We start from the raw sequence: 20,000 nt of genomic DNA, 5'->3' as shown, positions 1-20,000 counted from the left end.
TGGAATTGGTGGAAATGGATCTGAAACCCAGTAACGTAACAGCTGACACGTTGGAAAGAATTCGAACCGAGACAAGCAAGGACCCTGTCCTGTCCATCCTAAACTCAGCAACAATGACCGACTGGCCTGATGAAAGAAAATCGGTACCAGAGGAAATCAGGGGATTCTGGAGTTACAGAGAGGAGATCACAGCCGACAACGGTGTTCTCTTCAAACTGGATCAAGTCATAGTACCCTCTTCACTGAGAGCGGAGATGCTTCGCAAGATACACAAAGCCCATCAAGGCTATGACAGCAGCATAAGGAGAGCGCGGGAATGCCTTTTCTGGCCTGGAATGCAGTCGGACATCCGAGAAACCTGCTTGTCATGTGGAATTTGCAGCCAGTACCACGCCGAGCGGCCAACAGAGCCCATGCTCTCACACGAGATACCCTCACATCCCTGGTCAAAGATAAGTGTCGACCTGTTCGTACTGGATGGAAAGCAATACCTCGTGATGATAGATCACTACAGCGACTATTTTGAACTTGAGTCACTCAGAAACGTCGCAGCAAGCATTGTCATCAGATCTATGAAAAGAAACTTCGCGCGCCATGGTATACCCGACACTTGCATCAGTGATAATGGCCCACAGTTCGACTGCCATGAGTTCTCACGTTTTGCGCGCGACTATGGATTTGTCAAGTCCTCACCTTATCACAGCCGTGGCAACGGAAAAGCAGAGTCCGCAGTGAAAATTGCAAAGCACATTTTAAAGAAATCACGGGAAGAGGACCCCTATATTGCTTTGCTGGCATATCGCAATACACCTCAGCAGGGTCACGTTTATTCCCCGGCACAGAGATTGATGTCCAGAAGACTCCGGGATCTGATTCCCATGGCTACAAGCAAACTCCAACCGCAACTAACAGTGCCGAGCGTAGTGACCCAGAACATTGCGGAAAGGAAACAAAAGGCCAAGGCCCACTATGACAAACGAGCATCAAAGCAGCCTAGTGAATTTGCAATCGGCGAAAGAGTCTTCGTGAAACCGAGCCCGAAGAACAGAAGCAAACCCTGGATACATGGTGAGGTGGTTAACAAGCCTGCGCCAAGATCATGCACTGTAAGTACTCCGTTGGGGCTTGTTCGTCGGAATCATGCGCAAATTAGGAAAGCATCCTCCAATCCAGCGCACAGCTATAGTGAACCGGTATCAATCGATACTGATGTAGCATCAGATACATCTGAGCAGGTGGACGACCCTTCAAATTCAAACAGTGGCGGAGCAGAACAGGTGGAGCAGCCCGAGTACATGAACCCTGAACATCATGCATCACCGGAAATTGTGCTGCGGAGGTCTAGGAACCGGAAGCTGCCCTCCAGATTCAAAGATTATGTAATGAACATTAGTTGAACACTCGCATAGCTATGAGGCATTGAGACTTGAAGCACTTTGATTTATTTCCTGGATTACGCTATAGCACAAACTGTTACTCTGTATCGTGCGTTTCATGATTTTATTTATTTATTTTTTTTTTTTTATTTTTTTTATGAAAGGAAAAGTGTTACACGTGAACATGGAACTCAACAAGAAATTAGCATACGTAGCTTATTACACGTGCATTTGCAATGTGCAGTAAACTAGCATATCTAGCTTGTTACTTAAGACCTTGACGTTTCGCTATTAAAGCAATAACTTTATCAGAGCACCACGCTATCAACAGTACCCATACGTGCCAAAATAAACTGAGTTATTGGGTAATTACTCGGTGACTTTGTTCGGTGCAGCAAAATGGACAGTAGAGTTATGGGGTGGTGATTTTTTTGCCTAAAGGCAACTCACTTAACAAAACTATACTTTTTCCAACAACAACAAGGATTCAAAGAGCTTTAATTATTACAGAGCTCGATGAATATCCTGATTTATAACATGCGGTGGGGCAACCAAAGCGATGGAACCTGTGTTGGGGTTTCAGTGTGAAAGTACAAACGGGTACGAACACTCTTTATTTTATCCTTATGACTCATTTTTCATCATTAATATTTTATTTTACCCGCAGTCTGCATTTTACCCTCAGTCTGCATTTTAGCCCTGGTCTGCAGTCTGCGTTTTACACTGACTGCTTTTAAACAGGGCTTCTGACAGGATGCAGCGATGCAGATCCGCATAATCCCTAAAATCCACATCCTCCGCATGATTACGATATTTTTGTGACGATATCGTAGTATAGTCGTACGTGACCCGTTGGCCATGTAACCAGACGTTGATTATGTCAATCAACGTCTGGTTGCATGGCCAACTGGTCACGTACGACTATACTACGATATCGTGACAATTTTCCGCATAAAACTGAAGAAATGCCTGATATTAGTGATAAAGCAGCTGCTAACCATCCTTACAAACATGAAAGCCAAAGAGATTGACTATTTTATTGAAGAAAACACGCCATTTCGTTTGTGAGATTAAAATTCGTGAGCAGTTTCCACGCATTTTTCGGCAATAGAAGCCCGCAATATATACGTGTATGAAACTGCTGAAAATGGTGATTGATCGAGGAAATGGATCGCGGACCACATTACAATTTTGCTCCATATCTCCAAGTTGAAACAAAATCCAGGACGAGAATCGAAATGATTTTTCATCAATTTACTTACTTTAGCAAAAGTCGCGACAAAATGCCAACTGTTAACCCTTTTATTTCAACGGTAAAAGCTGGTCGCAAATTGGCGACTCCTCCAGATATTTTAATCGCAAAGGGGCAGGTCGCAATTTTCAAGTCCTGATAAGGACTATTACACATTAATGAAAACCTCAAAAGCCAAGCTTCCAAATAATTCTCAACATCTGAGGAAAACTTTTAGTTTGTCAGAAGATCACTTGAAAAAGGGTTTTCTGGCTACCGCATAACGTGTCCTTTGAACCATACATAAAAGAATTTCAGTACAAAGTCCTTAACTCGATACTATTTACTAATACAAAGTTATTTAAGATAGGTTACATCTCAGAGGATAAATGTTAGTTTTGTAACTCAGAACCGGAAGCTCTACAGCATCTCGTTTTTCATAGTAGCCTTGTGCAACCTTTTTGGAAAGATTTCGAATATTTCTTCTTCCTACTGACCAGAGAATTCGTCCACCTTACTCTGCAAGATGTCATGATTGGTATTATTTACGCAAATTGCCCTTTACTAAACTATTTGATACTAGTCGCTAAATCATATAATTATATGGGATTGCAAAAGAAATCTGTCTCCTCCTGTTATAAACGCCTTTAAGCTAAAGGCAAAAATTAAGTATGAAACGGAAAAGCTTATATGTGTAAATGCTAATAACATGGGCAAATTTAATAAGAAGTGGGATTTGTGCATGGGCTCTGAACCTAACCCATAATCTGTTTTTGAAGGGTGTTTCTTAGAACTATACGTATTTGGCTGTACATGGAATCCTTTTTTTTCTTTTTTTTTTTCTTTTTATAATATTTAGGTAGCTAGGCATTAGACAAGTATTGTAATGAAGTGTTAGTAAATGCAGTATTGTAAGTAGTGTAATTTGATGTTTTAGAATTGTGTTTAATTACTGTATGTAAAAAAATAAAATAAAATAAAAATACAAGTCATAAAAAAATAAAATAAAATAATTTACTGTGAACTATTAAGTAGGATTGTTTCCATGGCAAGAGTTTGTTGTTATTGTTTGTCTATTACAAGCTATTTTTAGCCAATTCCAGTAAGCCAATCTAGTAGATAGCATAGTATAATAATCATTGTTAAAGGTTTGGCCCATAAAAAATGCAGTCCTGATTTCTATTTTTTGGGTCTCCATTTGTGAATTCAATGGTCAAGGTATTAAACAAAGCATTAAAGTCAATCCATGATCTCTCAAAACTTCTTTGGTGACAGCTCAAAATTTATTGTTAATTACACTGTCTCAAAGGAAGGTTGGCAATGTTTACATTTTTTATTCATTAGCACAAGGCTAAAATAGTTTTCTTTAATCAGTCAGTTGAGAATAAAGAACTGAATACTGAAAGTGCATTCTCTGAAAATTTGAACCAGATACTGTAATCACTAAGCAATGATGTTTTGATATTAGAGATTTTACCTCTTTTGCCAGGCAAGAATTCATCGGTTGTTGATAATTCACTGGCTTGTTATTAAAAGTATGGGGGATTTACATGTAAGTACACACTGTACCCATTGACTCCTGGGAGTGAGACTTGACAAATTTTACTGGGCGTCACTAAACACAGGTACGGAACTGAACGGAAGGGAACATACCTGAATAAAGCGGAATATGCCGTCATGAGGCAGAATGACTCTGAATTAAAGCGGAATGACACCGGAATGAAATGGAATGAACAAGAATGGTACCGGAATAAATATTATACCGGAGTGAGGCGCAACGACACCAGAATAAGGCAGAATAAACCAGAAGAACACCAGAATGAAGCAGAATGAAGCTAGCGTGGACAAAAGAAAAATACATAATTTTTGTGCGTACGGGCTAGCCCGTAATGCACAGTGCCATCGGGGTTGTCTGTCTGTCTGAGTGAGTTAGTGAGTGAGTGAGTGAGTGAGTGAGTGAGTGAGTAAAACAGTAAACAGTAAATCTTTATTGCGCCTTACTCTCCAAAGGGAGGTATCGGTCTCGTTACAATAAAGGTGATGATATCTACTAGAATAACTAATTAACAAAAAGATCAGACAATTACTTGTAATACAATTGGTATAAAATTATTATTTTAATTATTTTGCATTTAGTAAGTCTTTTCTCTTCTGAAACATTAAATATGTGTATTTACCTATTATCTTTGAAGTGCTTTCGTTTTCTAGGGTAAGTAAATACCGTATTTTATCCTCATCATTAAGGCTTTTGAAAACAACATCGTGTGTTGAAAGGAGAGAATGGAGCTCATTTCTAATGTTATCGTACCCTGGGCAATACATCAAGAAGTGCCGCTCATCTTCTATATAGCCTCTATTGCAGACTAAACACGTTCTTCCATCTACTGGGATTGGTGCACCTCTATTTTCGTATTTCCCAGTCTGTATTCGCAAGCTATGAACCCCCAGACGCAGTTTTGTCATACTTATTCTATGTGCTGGGTTTTTGATAGTTTTGAGTCTTCCAATTGGTAGTCGAATTTGAGTTCTTTGTGTGTAAATTTCTCTCTAGAGCCTTCGGAAGTGTTGTTGCGAGCCTTCAGCCAATTTCGAATGTAGTCAGTGGGTGGATGAGTGAGAGTAAGATCACGACTCACGTGCATGAATCACTAAACTAATGAGGTCTTTATTCAATTTTAACAATTGATGCCCATTTTACAGTAAGTCTGTTTGCCGCCTACTTGTTACCTTTTCCTTTCTTAATTTTCCTCATGAAAAGAGAAATTTTAGAGAATTTACGGCACGATTTTGACAATCGCATTATAATTTGATTGGCAAACCTGTTGGGGACGCCGGAAGGATTTGAGCGGAAAAACAGCCTTTGGAGTCAAAATGCCCATAAAACCTCTCCAATGAGCTTTCATGTTGATATTCCAGTAAGATGTCTGATATTTTCGAATTTCGAAACATTTTGTAAAAATCTCATCAGTTGTCATCAAAGGCAACTTTCTCTCTGACACTTGCCGACTCGATGTGCATATTTTTGTCATATCGAGATCTCTTATGCGAAAAAATCATAATCAATTCACAATTTTTTTCGTTTGGCTGAAATTGAAAATAAAAATTTCTCATAGGTAGGGGTATAAAACTTGTCAAGCTGGCATATTGAAATCTGCGGAGATGCGTAAACAAACTTATTTTGGTAGCTACACTGTAGTTGAAGAAAGACGACATTAGAGTGGGTTTTTAGGAAAGGTAATTTTTTCGTCCTGTAAACAACTTTACACTTTGACATGTGCTAATAGACGAGATAGATGCATATTTTTGGCGTGACGAAATCGAGAAGTTTAGTTAATGTTGAATTTTGCAGAAATTTAAAATAATTACATGTATATATTCTTGACGGCTAGAAGTAAACTTCATTTTGGAAGAAAATTCTTTGTAGCCTGAAAGTTGCGAGGATACCTAAACTTCGAGCCAGGATTCGAGCTAGGATCCGAGCCAGGATTCGAGCTAGGATCCGAGCCAGGATTTCAGCCAGGATTCGAGCTAAGATGAGCTTTCTCCGCTATTTATTCTCGAATCTCTCGGTTAGGTTAGGTCTCGAATCGGTTAGGTTAGGTCTATTTAGGTTGGTTCTAGTTTAGTTAAGTCTAGTTAGGGTTAGGGTAGGTCTCGGTTAGGTTAGGTTAGGTCTCGCTTAGGTCTCGAATCCTGGCTCGGATCCTAGCTCGGATCCTGGCTCGAATCCTGGCTCGGATCCTGGCTCGGATCCTGGCTTGGATGCTGGCTCGGATCCTGGCCTTATTCTTAGTTTATCTCGAAAGTTGCAGAGATGGTAAAAGAACTTGAATTTGAAATTTGATGATCTAATTTTGGTAGCTAATTAAAACCAAGACCAACTAACATCAGAAAGGTCATGACATTACCTTTAAATAATTTTCTGGGGAAAATATTGTGATTTTCATCCAAGTCAAAAAAATTTCGTGGAAAAATCGGCTATCAAGTGCTCATAATTTGTTTCCTCTCTTTGTACATCGGCTGTGATACACAATTACCAGACTGAGAGAATTACCAGACTGAGTGCTCTTCTTGGGTGAAAAAATAAAATAATAACAAATCCAAAGAAAGCAACTCTTGCGTTGACCTTGATTTTCAAACAGTACCACCTACCGCCAAATTCCATCAAGACTCTTTGCACACCCTACTACCTCTTGCCTTCCTTTGGAGTAGAAATGTAGTTAAGACCTCTCCAGTGAGCTTTCAGATTTATTTGTCAGCCATAAGATGGAGATATTTTCGAATTTCTTGTAATTTCTTCATTTGATAAACAACTTTATACTTTGACATGTGCCATTAGATGGGATATGCATATTTTTGGAATGTAGAGATCGAGATGTTTGTGCCGAAATTTTGTAGAATTGTCGTAATAGGCAACTTTCACGATAGCATCATTAAATGTTTGACTACAACTACCAGAATTCATTTTGCTCTTCTTTTGTTGGTTAAATTTTGTATTCTCAGCGGGGTAAAAATAACAATAGCTCTTATTAGCACGAGACAAGCAAAACCTGAAGGATTCTGGGACTTGTAGTCAAATAACATCATCATACAAATGTCCTATTATTTGCTTTTTGCCCTAGAGGAGTAAAATATACACATGTATGTGTTACTCTTTGGCAGGAAAGTGTTAATTTTTATCAAGTTGAGGCAAACCACTGTAAGTGCCTTGTTTCGGTATTATTTTTTTTCCTTGATAAAAAACTATACATTGCCTTATTGTAATAATACATCGCCTTATTGTATTAATTATTTTTTATGCAGAACAATAAGTGACCATTTCTCTTATTTAGATGAAATACGATGCACATCTATTGTAAAATTGAATGAAAAACAATGATAAAAGGAGCATAACCATAATGGGTTCAAAAACTTTTAAAAGGTTTTATATTTTGACCAAGCACTAACCATTTTTACCCTGCTTTCTCCCTTCAGCTAACAACTTTCGTATTGTGGAGCCATATCCAGAGAACATCTATCCAATTGAATTTACAAGTGCCAAGGTTACATGTGTGGCTTTTGATCCTAAAGGAATAAAAACCCCTGAAAAAATAAATTTTTTGAGGTTTAGTCGTTTTGTAAATCCTGTCGAACTTAAACCCAATGAAAACTTGTTCCTTGAAACCAGAACTGAAGAGTTTCGTATATCAGGTGGGTACACTCGTTTCTTCAATTTAATTTTATTCATTCAATTCACTGGAAGAGAAGGATACCACAGGTTCTCCCCATCAAGGGTATCCACCCACAGCTGGATTTACTTGACTGAAAGTCCATCTTGATGAGGGAGGAAAACCCCTTAGTTGGTGTGAATCGGGTATAAGTCAGCTACATGTACCCCTGTAATTGTTGAAGATCACCAGAGTATTTCGCAACCTCTAAAATCTTAGCAATTACAGGCACAAAGATTTAATGATTCCTGCTGGCAATTTTTAAACAAAAACTTGAATATCTCTGGAAGGAGAGAAGATAATTATTATTCCAAAATAGAAAACACCATTCTTCATTCTTCATCAAGACCTTTCAAGGTCTTTAAAGTAAGCAAGAGATAATTTTTTACTTAATGGGCACTATTTTAGTTTACAATTTTAGTTTACAATGTACCTGTATGTAGTGTTCTCTTCAATAACCTCTCCAAGATCTCGAATACATGTAACCCGCGCACCGGTGGCTCAGTTTGTTGAGCACCGGGCTGCCATGCGGGAGGTCGGGAGTTCGACTCCGGCGGGACCAACATTCAGGGTCTTTAAATAACTAAGGAGAAAGTGCTGCCTTTGTAATTACATCCGCAAATAGTTGGACTTTCAAGTCTTCTCGGATAAGGACGATAAGCCAGACGTCCCGTCTCACAAATAACTTCCATGTTAATTAGTTCCCTGTGGGACATAGAACCCACACACTATTCGAGAAGAGTAGGCAATGAAGTTCCCGTTGTTGTGGCTGTCCTCTGTGTGTATATGGGTGGGTGGGTATAGCAGGTCCACATCAGCTGAATAGCTGCCAAAACTTCAACCTGCTCAAACAAATAAATAACAAACAAACTCAAGTTCAATGAAGGCTGCCTCTGGGATGAAATGGTCACGTTTTGGTATTTTTATTGTTTGCAAATAGACCAATTTGGCTAATTTGGCAAATAGACCAATTTGGTGATGTTGTACCCAATTTAAATCTCTCGGGGTTAAGATTCTTTGTGTATTGCATTTGCATGATAATGTAGCATTCACATGGAAATATTTGGAACAAAACGTTTTACTTTCAAAGGATCTTAATTGGGTACAACATTGAGTTAGCCGAATTGGTCTATTGTAAACATTTTAAAAGTTCTGTTACGTATGTATTCGTAGATGTTATTACTAACACTACATGTACAGTATAAAATATGTGCCACTGTAACAGTACTAGTAAACATACATGTACAGTGTAAACTTGGGAACATTAAGAATGCTTATTATAATGCTCAACAAAATTGTGTTTCTGACTGGTCAACCATGAATGCAGAAATAGGTTATAGAAATAAGAATGCAAAAGAGTTTATACATGTAGAGTGGAAACAAAGCGATGGAGTTTTTTTTTTTTTTTTTTTTTGAGTATAATAATAATAAAATAACAAATCATGAACTTGCTTGAGCAATTCATGATTTATGGTCACTCGTGATGTTTCGAAAGTTCTCAAATTGTGCTCGCCTATGGCTCATGCAATTTTGACAACTTTCAAAACATCGCTTGTGCCCATAAATCACGAAATGCATTCACATTCATACGATTTCTTATACTTAAAGCATGTGTCTTGTTTTCTTTTAAAAGAATAAAAAGATTCAACCTCTTCACAAATGCCACCTCTCTGCAATGGCTATAAGCCTATTAACTGCTGTCCCCAAGTTGTTTCAGTCTGTCTGTGCTAACTTTTTATTGGCTTCAATTTTCATAGATGAAAGAAATGCAACAAAGCTCTTTGTAACATTAAACATTCGAAATGTTACGCTTGCCGACGATAGCAATCTTGGTATATTGGGAAGGTATGAATGTCATGCCTTTGCAGTGAATGACTCTGTTGCAAGAAAGCATGGCTTCACTGTCATTGTCATCCCAGGTGGGAACCTTATTTAAAGTTCATTTTAATTTACCTTTGTTCATTTTGATTTACTGAAAACACATCTGTGTTATCAAGATCACTGAGGTTGCATGTTAATGTCTCATTATTTCCATAAGGAAGCAGCATGGTCCACTGGTTAGGGCGTTGGGTTTCCATGCGGCTGCTCCGGGTTCAAATCCCGTTCTGACCTCTGGTTTGAATTTGTATCCAGTTGTCCCAGATTCAACTCTACGTACCATGCTTTGTAAATAGACAGCTGGTTGCCTTCTGCCCCTCGGTGTTCTTAATAATGTTTCTGTTAGGTTTGAATTGTTTCTTTCATACATTTGTAATTTATTGTTAAAAGTGGAGTGCTTGTAAACTACGTAAACTTAACTGAGTGGTGGGTTCCCACCCTGGTCGGAGTTTTTCTCTGTTCTTGTGTGGGCCATTTCCGTTAGTAGGGCTAACGCTCACATGGTTCATATGGGGTACAAAACTAGCACTTCACATTACACTCTAATCAGTTAAGTCTGTTGAAATATAAGTGCTACACCGCCAACGTTTGTAAAAACGTAACCCTTCCTTGTGCCTGTAAACTTGCTTGATAGCTAACTTACATTTTTTAGTCAAGAGTTTTCATTGTCCTTCCTGCACGACCACTCTTGTCTTTTTCACTATTAGAACTTCTAAGAATTTAAAGAGAAATAATTATATACAGATGTAATTTCTAAGATCCTTTCCTGTCTACATTAAAGTTCAGTTTTATTCCCATTCCATGAATGTATTTGAAAGAAAAATGTACCTGTACTAATCCCACAAGCCGATGTGAAATATTATTTTCCTACTTTGGCAGCATTTCAATAATTGTTTAACTGAATCTTTTGAACTCAACTACCACAGCAAGGAGTTCAATTTGGAGACCAGGTGAAAGGGAATCTGACTATGTTGTATCATTTAAAGTACACGTATTGCTGTATAACCATACAAACTATGTGTACATGTAACTGATCCAGATGTCATCTCATGGAATACATGCAGTAATATCCATGTTTAGATTTTTCCTGTGGAAAGAGCTGACCATTCTGCCAGGAGATCTCTGCTGCAGTTGTTATCGGTCAAGGCCAAAGCTGAGCTAGTGGTGAATTCACTGCAGCCATGGTCCACTCCTGTCTGACCCTGTTACTTGACCAGTCGGTAGAGCAATGGCGATCTACTCATCGCGCAGAATGCTATTGTTTTTGGCGACATCTACTTGCGGTGCATAATTTTCGGATGTGCGGCATAATTAATTTCTCATTCAGAACTAGTCCGCTATGATTGGTCCGCCGATTTGGCATTGTGAATATTTCGGTCTTTCGGTTTCTCTTCGGTAAATTCTACGGCTGTCCATCAAACTGTTCAGAAGACATATGCGAATATCAAGGTGTGATAAAGTTAACAAAAGAGCCCTAATTAGGCTACTCTTGCTATTGAAAACAACTTTTGACAAGTTCCTGCAAAAAATTTCACAACTTTTGGTAACAAAAGGTAACTAAAATCTAAGCGTTAACTGAAATAGCTTCATGCGTACTAAGCACTTTAAAACCAGGTCTTAATAATGAACTCACTTTGTTAAACTTCTCGATCGTTTCATTATTAAGATTTTTTCAACGAAGAGAGGCTCGTAACGTTGAATACGCTTGACGACATGGGCAGAAGAAAATTTATTCTCCATCGGAAAAAAAAAAAACTTCCGGAGAGAAGAACATCCGAATGTCAAGGACACTTTTTTTCTAACCCAACTGCACACAATGGCGGGGTTTATCCGTCAAACCCTGCCAGTTTTTGCGTGTCAATAAAACCTATTTTGATACGCCTTGTTCTCCAAAGCGTTTCGACAAGTGGGACCGAAATGGCCCTGTAATTCTCTTGTTCAGTCCTATGGGAATATGTTTGCATTTTGTAAGGATAATTATTCAAATTTCGATTTGTTTCGACATAACATAAAAAGTTACAGTTGCGGTCCAATGACCAACAATGACCAACAATGTCCAACTCCAATAAAAGCCAAGACCAACAATGTGTCCCCCGATGTTTCAAATTTTCCTTTATTTCTCTTCTCCCCAGCTTTTCTTATCGTGAATATTTATGCTCAATAGGAAAATGGCTATTGAACTCAAGTGAAGCGAAGGCTCTTTTGCAACCTCAAATTCTCCACATTGTTTCGGTAGTAGTCAGTGCGATTGAAAAATCGTTATGTTTTGTGCCTCTCGGCAATGACACATTGGTAAGGGCAAGAGGTTTCTGACTTCCATGCTAGACCTTTTTTTTAACAGAGTCGGCAGAAAATCTCGATAAGAGAACGATCGGATCCCTTGGAGAGGAAACGGAGAACAGACAACAGTCAATTTTATTTCATTCAACTCGGTATTACAGAAGATGAGATTTTCTCCCGGTTAGCCATTATCATGCGCGATCAAGAAACGGTTACCGCGGGCAATGAAAAACAAACCGTACGGGAAGTGCTTTTTACTGTCTGTTTTTCGCCAGTTCCGTAAAGCGGTGTTTTTACTAGAGTATATGCGCAGGTCTGCTGAAAAAACTTGAGGCAAGATGGCGGTCAACTTCAACCTCTATGCAGTTGGGTTGTTTAAAATCTTTCGGGCCCGAAAAGTCAAACGGAAAACAGGCACTGAACCTGGGGTAAAGCGGGATTGATCGGGGATTCAGTGAGCTCTAAAGAGAGCTCCCGATCAACGCGTTGCATTTCTTGCACGGACGGCATATTGGGGTTCTGTGAAGAATGCGCGCGTATTGAAACTTTATCGAATTGTTGGTTGCAACTGACGCAAAGCGTTACTTGAAGTGAGACTTTTAAATGATACAGTTTAGCACCTCAATTACAATGCCTGATAGCATCGATTGTTTGCGGAGGCGGAGCTTAGCATATATTAATGTTCGGCCGGGAAATTCAAAACAGTTTCGTTCTTTTGTTCTTCTTGTTTCCGAAGAGCAGGAAGGCAAGAAGGTCAGCTGGGGAGTTCGAAGTTTGAATAGAACGACCGCTTGTAACCATCATTTTCCGTTAAAACTTGGCATGACTTCCTTGAACAACAAATATTCAAAGCCATATGATAACCGTTATAAAGGGACACTTAAAAGGGAGAAAAGTCCAGCTCCAAATTTTTCTTACAGTATTTTCCCTAAAATAGACCAAATTCAGAGGAGAAAAACGACTAAATTCGCGATTCGTAAGATCTTGAAAATTGTCTCATTTAATCCATCAATATCTCATCTACAAAAGCCGTATGATAACCACCACGAAACAAAAGTACGAAGCAGGCAATCTCTAAAAACGTATGCGTCTTCGGCCTTTTTGTGGTCGTTTTCTTTATTGTTTAGCTATCGAGCAACCAGATCGAATTTGAATTTTCGCGCTGACTGTGGAATTAAGTCCCGGATGTGTCGCGGCATTCTGCGCGATGTGTACATGTAATCTATAGCCAGTGGGTTTGATTCCCACCCTAGCCAGAGTTTTCTTTTGTCCTTGTCCTTTACTAGGGCTCATGTTCAGATTGACTATTGGGAATAAGGAAAGCGCTCTAGTAGATACATACAATGTTGTGCATTTTGATGATTTAACCTGCGTTAAGTGCATACCATGAATTTGGACTAAAAATACACATGTACATGTATGTAAAGTAAACACTAGTAGATATTAAAGTTGTGGTCACCATTAATTTTACATGCCGAAGCTACAAATGTATATTCTTATGTGGTCAAACTCAAGACCACAAAATTACATCTCACATTTGTCTGTAACATGATTATGGGGTTTAAGTACATTGTATCCGTTTTTAAAGAACCAAAAATAGATATCGCTTTTGAAAACACAAACATGCTTTATCTCTGTAATGTTCTACACAATTCATAATTCATGCAAAGTCAACCAAAAATGGTTAAAATGAATAACGGGCTTTTGTATGCTGTAAGTTATATTTGGGCATTTTTTTGTATTTTAGAGGCCGACCTACCCAAAATTTCTGTTTCTACTAACAGAACCGTTAAACACAATTCCCGGGTGGTGATAACATGCAACGTAACTGACTGACTGACTGACTGACTGACTGACTGACTCACTGACTCACTGACTCACTGACTCACTGACTCACTGACTCACTGACTCACTGACTCACTGACTCACTCATTTTGACCAAAGCCCATTTTGACAAAAGCACTATCGAACAAGTCCATATCAAGTTCTGTAAACAAACACTAAATACCCCATGGTACACAGAGAACATTGCCTGTAGGGCAGAACTTGGACGGTACCCTTTAAGTATAGACATAAAAGCTTCAATATTTAGTTACTCGCTTAGATTGCAGCATAAAACAGTCAACCCTCTATTAGAGGAAGCCTTTCATCACGCAAAAAGTCACAGCCAATTTTTTGATGTATTAAATAATGACGAAACTATACGAATGCACTCTACAGGCAATACATCAAGCCAACTACACATTAAGAATGCTCGTTCCTCCATAAAGAAACAGCTTAAAAAGGACTACATTCGAAATTGGCTGAAGGCTCGCAACAACACTTCCGAAGGCTCTAGAGAGAAATTTACACACAAAGAAGTCAAATTCGACTACCAATTGGAAGACTATCTCAAAACTATCAGAAACCCAGCACATAGAATAAGTATGACAAAATTGCGTCTGGGGGTTCATAGCTTGCGAATACAGACTGGGAAATACGAAAATAGAGGTGCACCAATCCCAGTAGATGGAAGAACGTGTTTAGTCTGCAATAGAGGCTATATAGAAGATGAGCGGCACTTCTTGATGTATCGCCCAGGGTACGATAACATTAGAAATGAGCTCCATTCTCTCCTTTCAACACACGATGTTGTTTTCAAAAGCCTTAATGATGAGGATAAAATACGGTATTTACTTACCCTAGAAAACGAAAGCACTTCAAAGATAATAGGTAAATACACATATTTAATGTTTCAGAAGAGAAAAGACTTCCTAAATGCAAAATAATTAAAATAATAATTTTATACCAATTGTATTACAAGTAATTGTATGATCTTTTTAGTTAATTAGTTATTCAAGTAGATATCATCACCTTTATTGTAACGAGACCGATACCTCCCTTTGGAGAGTAAGGCGCAATAAAGATTTACTGTTTACTGTTTTACTCACTCACTCACTCACTCACTCACTCACTCACTCACTCACTCACTCACTCACTCACTCACTCACTTACTTTGTCTGGGAGTTGCTTTGGATGAACATTCTTCAAAATCCTTGACGAAGAATTCCGTACAAACCACATCCTCCACAAGATCTTTAATCAGTCTACAGTTAAAATCAGCTACAGCTGTATGTCTAATCTGAGGCAGAAAATCAACGCCCACAACAAGTCGATCCTACATTCCACGCATGATCTACTGAAATCATGCAACTGCCGAAAGCCAGCTGACTGTCCGTTGAACGGTAATTGCCTCAAATCTACCAACCAACGGTGGCAACAAATGACAACAAACCACCTCAAACTTACATCGGTTTTACATGGAACTCCTTCAAAACAAGATTCACCAACCATAGAAACTCATTCATAGATCACAAAAAGAAACTTAGCACAGAGCTAAGTAAGCATGTTCGGAAATTGAAGGAGGCAAACGTAGATTTTCAGATCAGTTGGAGGATCCTGAAACACGCCGCCTCTTTTAACCTGGTTTCCAAACGATGTAGCCTGTGCTTGTGGGAGAAATATTTTATTATCTGCAGACCTGACCTCGCGACCTTGAACAGGCGTAACGAACTCGTGTCATCATGTAGACACGCGAGGAAGTATCTCCTCAGCAACCTCATATGTTGATTTATTTCCGCGCAACACGATTAATTCAAATTTAGCGCGCGAGTGTAATCCTGCCATGTATAAGCGTGTGTTTTAACGGATTCTTCACGTAGCTATTTTATCTGAAGAGTGCCTCACGGTTAGTGCAGTACGAAACTATAGTTAGTAATAAGATGGCTAGTCAGATCATTAATTTGTTGATTCCATTACTTTCTTTATACTTTCTTTATATTCACGCTCTAGTCTTTTTACTATCGAGCACTCTCTCTACAGACGTTCAAGATTACTGTGAAGTATATTCACAATATGTATACAATGTGCCCTCCCGGTTGTCACCATAATGGCTTTATGGCAACTCTTGAACTTGGGCACAGGATGTACGGTTACACATTGTTGGATTGCATTGTGGAGTCACAAGAGTGCTCAAACTGCAAACAGTGAGCGACGCATTATGCCAATAATGAACACCTATTATGAGGCTCTCCACCCAATCCAGAGAGTGCTCAAACTGTATGAACAGTGAGCGTAATACACAATATGTATACAATGTGCCCTCCCGGTTGTCACCATAATGGCTTTATGGCAACTCCTGAACTTGGGTACAGGATGTACGGTTACACATTGTTGGATTGTGAAATTTGATTTTCTTAAAACAGTGATGAATACATAGAAGTAGAGCGAAGTATATATGGAAGAAAAAAAAAAACAATAAACTACAAGTTCATCCCTACAAGCCTGTTTCGTGGTCGCCCACTCATCAGGACTCAACAGGAGACTTGTAGACATATAAACATGGAATTCTCTCACGTGACAATATGTTGGGTCCATTTTGAGTTCCGTCATTCCGTAATACGCAGAAGCTGACTTCATATGGTAGTAAGAAGGGTTTGTTTTCGGTTATAACTACAAACAAGCAGCAAGACGGAAGACCAGTTAGAGGGTATTAACCATGATAATAGTAGGGTGCACCATTAAGACTTCACCGGCTTGCATGTAAAAATTTCAGCATGTGGAGTTTTTGGAAGTATTCTTTTCGCCGACATACACTAGGTATAATAAGTATTTAAGTGGATACATTCCACAAGATGTTTGGGAATGTGAATCGGGAGTGTCCATGGTGATAATGGGATTGTTGTTCCATCAGCAGGATTTATCAGTCTTGTGCAGAAAGATTGCCTTGGCTGTTTGAAATCCACTTGTGTATTCACCTGGGGCATATTTGTTGCTCTGCAGAACAGCCAAGAAATTTTTTCCCTCTGTCACAAGCTTTTTTGCTGAATGAATTCCGATTCCACGTACATTTGAAAGGTAGTCACAACCTGCAGCAATGCAGATGTTAAGGAAACTTTCATACGTCAGTGACAAGTGGGCCAATGCCTTTTCAAGCTTGATGACTTGACATGCACCACTGAGTTGCAGCTTGAATAAAACCTGTGAACAAATGAGAAAAGAAGGGCAGGCAGATGACATGTTGAATAAATTATAATTCTGAAATTATTCAATTCGAAGCCTTATTGGTGCACATATACAACTTCTGAAGTTTTTTTTTTTAATGCTGCTTAGAACTGCTTCACATGGAAATGATTAAATGTATCCATTTCAGTCTTAAATATAGAATGATTAAAAAAATATATGTATAATTCAGTTGGACCTAGTGTAATAAAAGTGTAATAAAAAAAGGGGTGATGCTATCATATATCGAGGGCATGATACTCTAGCATTTGGAAAAACAACGTGACTTATTCAACATACCGTTTGGCATTTGTATGCTAGAAGTTCAGAATCTTCGGAAATCACAATATCGGTGTAACCGTTATTCATGAGGTATGCTATTTGGGCATCTGCCTCATATGGAGCAATCACGTAATCGAGAATTACGGTGGTTTCGCCCTGTAGCGAGTTCGCCCTGTTGAAGTTCGCCCCCTACATAACCGAGTTCGCCCCACAGTTTACCAGTTTACTCTTCGTGGAGTCGTCCACAATCTCGAACTCCAGGTGGAAACTGTCTTCATGAGGCTGGGGAGCAGGTTCGGTAATCGATGACTCGTCAGTAACAATGGCTTCAGAAAGTAAGGAGAGGCCTGGTGACTCCTGAGGAAAAAATTGCTTTGGTTACATTTCAAGTTCAAGTCAAATTTATTTTGTAAATACGCTTCGCTTTTGTGAAACAGGAAAAAAAATTCGTTGTCTCATTTCACAGTCAAGTTCAGTTTCTTGTGTAAATACACTTAGCTTTTGTGAAACAGCTCACCAGCTATACAGGTAGCTGCCATCCTCCAAGCGCATACTTTTCAGTGGGTAATCAGAAAAGGGGGCACAGCGCCAATCAATAGGTTCGCCTGTCCAGACAGCGACGCGGTACTCTTGCTGCGATATGCCTGTTTGGCACTTTCGGTGTAGCCATCGTTGGCAGTCGTCACATTTCAAGCGAAGCCAACAAGACGCATCTACGGCCGCTGTGACATATTTGAAATGATCTAAATTACTCTCATCTGTAACGCTTTTCAGAAAAGGAAGCAGTGTTTTGATTCCCATGTTTACTCTCACTGTAGATACTCCCGGGAGATGTGTACGCGACCGTGTCTGGATTGAAATGAGCTACATTCACATTTCTACCCATGAACCTTTGAGAGTCGTGACGCACACTGCCTGCTTTATCTCTGTAATGTTCTACCAATTCATAATTCATGCTAAGTCAACCAAAAAAAGTTAAAATGAATAACCAGCTTTTGTATGCTGTAAGTTTTCTGACTTGTTATATTTGGGCATTTTTTTGTATTTCAGTGGCCAACCTCCCCAAAATTTCTGTTTCTGCTAACAGAACCGTTAAACACAATTCCCGGGTGGAGATAGCATGCAACTTAACTGAAGGAGAGGAAGCAACCACATCACTGAAAAGGATCTCTTGGTACAAGAATGGGGAACTATTTGAAAGTGTGCGCTCTCCTGATCCAGATAAGACTGAAGACACCCTTAAACCACTAAATTTACAAAGTGTTGGTGTTAGAGATGCTGGGGTATATACGTGTCTTCTTGAAGTGGTTCTCCGACAAACAAAAAATTATAACATCTCTAAAAGCATGGAACTTCGAAGTAAGAACATTTTATTTTTATTTTTATTGAGGTTACCATTTATTTCTTTAGTGAATTCTTGTGTCATGAATGAACATAATAATTTAACTCCTTTCTGCAGCATTCCCACTGAAGCAATTCTTAATCCTTATACAGGACGGTGTACATGTAACTCTTCACAAACATTTTTTAATTTCATCGTTGTGAGTGTTTTTGCTCATGGCAATAGCTTGTCTCTTATTTCTCTCTTTGGCAATAAAATCAGCAGTCTTTATAACAAATCATTATTTTTTCTCAAGTCAAGTCAAATCAGTATAATATTTACAGAGAATTAATATTAATACAATAACAATTTATTGTATTCACACTTCTTCATTGAAGTGCAACAAGTATGCCAATACAGGGTTGTCATTAAGTTTTGAAGCAGGTGTAACACTCAAGATTTCACCTGTAACACGTAAATACATGGCCAAATGCCATGTAAATGAGGGCCCAAAGGGCCTGAGCCCCTAGAAGGATCTGAGGGCATGCTCCCCCAGAAAGGTCTTAAAATTAGAACCTCGGAAATGCATTTTTCAGCACTCTGAGGAGCAAATTGTATATTTTCTCAATCAAAAAGTGATGAAAATAAAACAGGGCAAAAAGATAAACTTCACAATTAATGAAGATGTTCCATGTGGAAATGGTCCTGCATCACAGAACCATGAAAAATGGTCAGCGGAATCCCATTTATATCAAGTACGGCCGTGCAAACAGAACCCGCGCCCACAGTGCGCGCCACGGTGAAAACTGTGCTACCCTCTCAATCATTTGCCCTTTCACTGGAAACAGTGCATTCCTGTGCGTAAAAGACGTTGTTGTCGATCGTCGCTACGTTAGCACAAATAAATACATTAACAATACATTTTTCACATCTTCTCGCACTTTATTCAAAAATACCAGACTGAATTCGTCTTAAAATAGTTAGAAAAAGCACAAATAACAGCCAAAGCACAACAGCTGACGGTCGAATCGCCGTTCGCCGGCAAGCCAGTTTTGGCGTCAAGTTTGTTCTCGAAATAGTTGCCACAAAATCTTTTAAATGATTTTCTAGCCCTTTAACTGCGAACCTATTGACGTGATGCCGGATAGCACAGTTTTTCCCGCTCGCTGAATTCTGATTGGCCAATTTAAATTTCAGTGGCTCTCGCCGTATGCGTGGGTTGCATTGATAATGATTTTGCTGTTGAAAATGGCGTTAGAATCCAACAACGATCAATCGGGGGTGTTCTCCAAAGGTTTTTTACAGAAAATGTTTGGATTTTTACCAAAAACACGACTTAGAATCAGGAACACAGACAACACAAAGCAGAAATTAAAGATAAATTT

General features: G+C 39.0%; 1 protein-coding gene across 2 annotated transcripts in view; it reads left to right on the top strand.

The window, feature by feature from the left end:
• LOC137992541 (peroxidasin-like) overlaps positions 1-20,000 on the top strand; it is a 95,283-nt gene that overhangs the window by 3,756 nt on the left and 71,527 nt on the right. Inside the window, exons 2-4 of one of the 2 annotated variants that reach the window (XM_068837913.1) lie at positions 7,582-7,797; positions 9,572-9,733; positions 18,345-18,653. In XM_068837913.1, the coding sequence (XP_068694014.1) occupies positions 7,582-7,797; positions 9,572-9,733; positions 18,345-18,653 (687 nt within the window). The remainder of the gene's footprint in view (positions 1-7,581; positions 7,798-9,571; positions 9,734-18,344; positions 18,654-20,000) is intronic. The other variant, XM_068837914.1, reaches the window with a different exon arrangement.

Source organism: Montipora foliosa, chromosome 2 (assembly GCF_036669935.1).
Source record: "Montipora foliosa isolate CH-2021 chromosome 2, ASM3666993v2, whole genome shotgun sequence".
NCBI lineage: Eukaryota > Metazoa > Cnidaria > Anthozoa > Scleractinia > Acroporidae > Montipora > Montipora foliosa.
The sequence above is the reverse complement of the archived record's forward strand: the minus strand, read 5'-3'. Positions and strand labels throughout refer to the sequence as shown.